This window comes from Octopus bimaculoides, chromosome 25 (genome assembly GCF_001194135.2).
Source record: "Octopus bimaculoides isolate UCB-OBI-ISO-001 chromosome 25, ASM119413v2, whole genome shotgun sequence".
Taxonomy (NCBI): domain Eukaryota; kingdom Metazoa; phylum Mollusca; class Cephalopoda; order Octopoda; family Octopodidae; genus Octopus; species Octopus bimaculoides.
The window spans coordinates 29,846,919-29,851,732 of NC_069005.1; the positions used below are offsets into that span (position 1 = coordinate 29,846,919).

A 4,814-nucleotide genomic window follows, 5' to 3' on the forward strand; every position below is an offset into this window, starting at 1 on the left:
TTATCTTTGTATTTTCTTAGGTTTTTCTTTGAGGATTGTTTTCGTTAAATTGAAGATGTTTACACCAGTAGAAACACCTTCAACTATGTGTATATATATATATATATATATATATATATATATATATATAGTTACAATGAGGATATTTCAACATTTTATAGGGATTTTTATCCAAGACACACTGGTTTAATATATTATATTTTGAAAAGATGTTTCTTCAATGAATATAGAATATCGTAATATATCAAACATTATTATCGAGTTAGAAAACAGAGCGATCTAATGGATACAAATTAATTTATTAACTAACCAATGTGTTGATTAATTAATAAATTAATTTGTATCTATTAGATCTACCTGTTTTCTTCCTCGATAACATATATATATATTCACTCATTCGATCCGGGTTCAGTCCCACTGCGTAGTACCTTGGGCAGGTGACTTCTACTATAGCCTCGGACCAACCAAAGCTTTGTGAGTAGATTTTGTAGACGGAAACTGAACGAAACCCATCATATATTGCAGAGAATTTTTTTTAAATCACCCATTTTTCTGAAAGTTATGAGAAAACAAAGGTGACTTCTTTCTTTGAATTTTCCGAAACTTCTCTCCCCATCCACGGATAATTTTCTTCACAAATTCCTCTCAAAATAACTGGCTTTGTACCTAAATTTAATTTAAAAAATTTTTTTTAGGGACTTGTTAAAATTTACTTACTTCTTCAAAGAGCACCATGGGCAACTGGATAAGTGGAACCCAGGATCCAGAAGCTGACGTTGCCACTCCGCCGCCATCAGTGCTTTCCTTACATCAACGGTATTCCCTGGACCCTCGATCCCCTTCTACATTCTTCAAGCGTACCCCTATCTTGGTGTGTGACAAACCAAATCCAATCATCGATCCGCGATCACCATCTTTTGAAATCAACCGAACCCCTTTATTCTGTAGCTACCACAAAGAAAATGGTAAGAATTTTTTTTTCTTTTTTTATCTTTTGGCTCCTTTCCCACCTCCATCACATCCCGTGTTAGAAGCTAATACCTTTCTTATTTCAGAGGTTCAAATCCTACCCCAATAACCATTCCTTCACTGCATTTCCCTCCACCCATTTGCCACCCACCTCTCACATTCTCACAAACTTACACCCATACCACATCTTTTTCACCTCCCTGCAACTTGAGGGTACACTCTGACACCTTTTTACTACCAAACCCCTCTTCCAGCTGGGACAACCATGTATCTCCTCCTACAGCAAGACATCTGTCTCTGTCCCTCTATTTTAATTTAACCTCCCCTCATCTGGCATAAAGCTACCTCCTCAATACTATTCCCTTCACTTAAGAGGTCTTTTTCTTGTGAATACTTGGTGACCCTACTAGTCCCCAGTGCCACATAAAAAAGCTTCCAATATATTCTGTAAAATGGTTGGTGTTATGAAGGGCATAATGTCAAAACAAGCAGAGGAAAACATACATGCATATTTACATTTATATATACAGTAATCACTCACCATATCGTGAATATGTGTGTGTGTGTATCTCTTGCTTACTGTGCATGCGTGTGTGTATGTGTGTTTCTCATTTACTGTGCATGTGTGTGTGTCTTACAGTGAATGCAAGAACATATTAATCTCAAATCAGTTTGCATGCATATATGTGCATTCACTTGCAGATAGCGGCATTTGAGAGAATCATCATCATCAACACTACCACCACCAACAACAACCAGCTAAAATGTGTGTTTCTTTGTGTGTGTGTGATAGTGTTTGTCTCTTCGGTGTGCTTCTGGTACTTGTTCTGTGTGTTTTTGTGTGTGCTGTGTTGTGTACATCTACCATGCACCCCACCTCTCTCTCTCTCACCATCCATTTGTCTACTCACCAGAGGTCACAACTACCCAGGTGCCACAGCCTGCCACTCCGTTCACATCATCACCGATGGTAACCAAGATCAAGCCACTGTGCTTCGAGGGGGACAGTGAGCGGGAGGAGGAGGAAGAGGAGCGCATGAACGAGTCGTCATATTTGTCGATCGTGTCCGAGCAGAATATCAGCACCCACCACAACATCACCCTGGCTCAACCGGGCTACCTAAGCGACCAGATGACCGATCTAGTTACAGAGTGTTCCATCACAGACCAACCAGACATCTGCTGTGACAGTGTCTCCAAACTGGACGACCAAGGTGTCAGTGTGGTCAAGCTGTCTGAGCCAGACGACTTTAGCAACAGTGTGTCCGAGTCAGACATTTGCAGTGACCCTGGTCATCTTCCCTTGGACGAACGTAAGAACCCTTTTTTCTCCTTGTTTTCTGTTATATTGAATCTACAGATCATATAAAAAAAATATGTCGGGAGTCCTTCCCAAGTCTTAGGCTCATAAGGCTGGTTTCCCCAGATTCTGAGGTGTATACATTCCCCCACTGGATGGGACGCCAGTCTCCATCATAGGATTACTCACTTTTGCCAGTTGAGTGGACTGGATCAATGTGAACAGAAGTGTCCTGCTCAAGAACACAACACATCACTCAGTCCAAGAATCGAAACCTCAATCTTACAGCCACGAGTGTAACGCTGTGACCACTGAGCCACATGCCTCCACCCACAGGGCATTTTAGAGACTGTGTATACATGTAGGTTGTGATGGGATGTGAGTATGCATATCATCCTCATTTAATGACCACTGGTGCTGGTGCATGTATGGGTCAGACAGAATTTGTTGAGGCAATTTTTCTATCACCAGATGCAGGATGGTTGGTGTGAGGACCAGCCGTAAAAACCTTGCCAAAACAGACACAGGAGGCTGGGGTAGTCTTCTACTTGGTAAGCTCCTGTCAACTGTCCTACCTATGCCAGCATAGAAGGCAAATGTTGATGATGAAGAGCTTATTTCAATTTCCATCTACCAAAGCCACTCACAAGGCTTTGATCCGACTGGTGCTATAGTAGAAAGAAGACTCTTATCAAGGTGCCATGTGCTTGGGAAACGAACTGTGGAGCTACACAGCCACACTTGTGCCTGTGTCGCTGTTTTCTGACTCACCATTTCCTGTTGAACCATCCAACCCATGCTAACCTTGAAAACAGACATAAAATGGTGTTGCATATATACATATATGTATATGTGTGTATCTATGTTGTGTGTGTATCTATGTATGTGTGTGAGTATGTATATGTGTGTAAATATATATATGTGTGTTTATTTCTAACCACTGCTTGTTGGTTTGTTTACATGCCCATTCATTCGCAGTTTTACCATAGAGGCCAACAGAATTAGTACCAGGCTTTAAATAAAAAAGAGGTACTAAAACCCATTAAAATGGTGCTCCAGCATGACCACTGTCCGACGACTGAAACAAATAGAAAATTAACACTTGTTGTTGGCAGGGTAGAGGTATTCGTTTTATTGCTTGTTTTTTATATTGTTGCAGTCTTTTTATTTTATTTATTTATTTATTTGTTCATTTATTTTCCAGAAGTTTCCACACAAATTGCAGAGAACAAACAAAAGGAAACCGAAGATGGGAATCTGGAGAAGAACCATTGCAGTGATGCGGATGAGGTTACAGACGTGACTGGTGATGTGTTGAATATGGATGTAGGCTCTGATGGTAGTTACATCAACAGTAACACTACTCCTACTACAACTAATGATGCTACTACTACTACTACTACTACTACTACTGCTGCTGCTGTAACTTGTACCGATGCTGGTCATAAGCTGCAGTTGTTTTCGGTTGGTGCTCTTGACCGGAAGGAGAGAAGCAAGGCCAGCAGCATCCCACTCGCAGTGAAAAAAAAGCCAAGGACAGAGGCAGAGGTTGGTCAGTCTGCATTTGACAATTGCAATGAGAAGAATACAGCAATGTCCCTGCAACAACATCACAACAACATCTACAAAAATAAGAAGACAACGAAAGCAGTGGTTGCTGCTGCTGATGCTGGTGGTGGTGGTGGTGGTGTTGTCTCTGGTGTTCGGTCACCACTGCAAAGTCGAAATTGTGGAAGCATCATCGCTGGCAACAACAGGTATCGGTCATCTCTGGCTAAGATGCCAGCTCGAGCCAACGTCAATTCTACTGGCGGAGCAGTTGTTAAAACGGTTTCTAAGCCTGTTTTCAATTGGGGTCTCGAATCTAGTGAAGTCAAGTTTGTTCATGATAAAGAAAACATGTCCATTCGTTGGCCAAAGTGATTGCACCACCCCTAACCTCAGTCATGTCTTTTCTCTCTCACACCCTCTCTTTCCTTCTCTTTTGCTCTTTCTCTCTCTCTTTCTCTATCCCTCACTTTTTTTTTTTTCTCCTTTATATGAAGACTATGTGACAACTCGACTTCATCCTTCATGTAACAGTCGGCTATACTGCTTTTAGAATGGTACGCTCTTCAACAATCTTCAGTTGGAATACTCACACAGAGACACCTACATGTGTACATACATACATATGTGTATGTCCGTATATAAAGACTTGTCTTTGGTTGGTGCTCTTTTTAAAGTCAGAAATCACTTTAGAAATATGTATGTATGTAGTTTTTTTTTTCTTCTTTATATTTTATATGTATATATAAATCATTTTTTATCAATTTATTTTCTCTTGTGAATGGTTCTTGTATATAGAATATTGGTAAATCCTCTCTTTAGCATTCAAATCAGCCATACCCAGCCCAAATATTCTACCTGTCTTATGTGCAAACCTGCAAGATCCAACCTCTCACAGGTACCCTTATCACATCATTGAAATCTCAAATCTAAATAATACATGATTAATTCAAAGCAATACGAATAAATTAAGCATTACATTTGACAAGGAAACTCT

At 40.3% G+C, this 4,814-nt stretch overlaps 1 protein-coding gene across 2 annotated transcripts in view; it reads left to right on the forward strand.

Annotated features, from left to right (window-relative positions):
* Positions 1 to 4,585, forward strand: part of LOC106877225 (uncharacterized) — a 6,598-nt gene extending 2,013 nt beyond the window's left edge. For both annotated transcript variants that reach the window (XM_052976702.1, XM_014926085.2), the window contains exons 2-4: positions 696 to 965; positions 1,884 to 2,282; positions 3,474 to 4,585. In XM_052976702.1, coding sequence (XP_052832662.1) covers positions 734 to 965; positions 1,884 to 2,282; positions 3,474 to 4,192 — 1,350 coding nt within the window. In that variant the 5' untranslated portion in view covers positions 696 to 733 and the 3' untranslated portion in view covers positions 4,193 to 4,585. The remainder of the gene's footprint in view (positions 1 to 695; positions 966 to 1,883; positions 2,283 to 3,473) is intronic.
* The last annotated feature ends 229 nt before the right edge of the window (positions 4,586 to 4,814 follow it).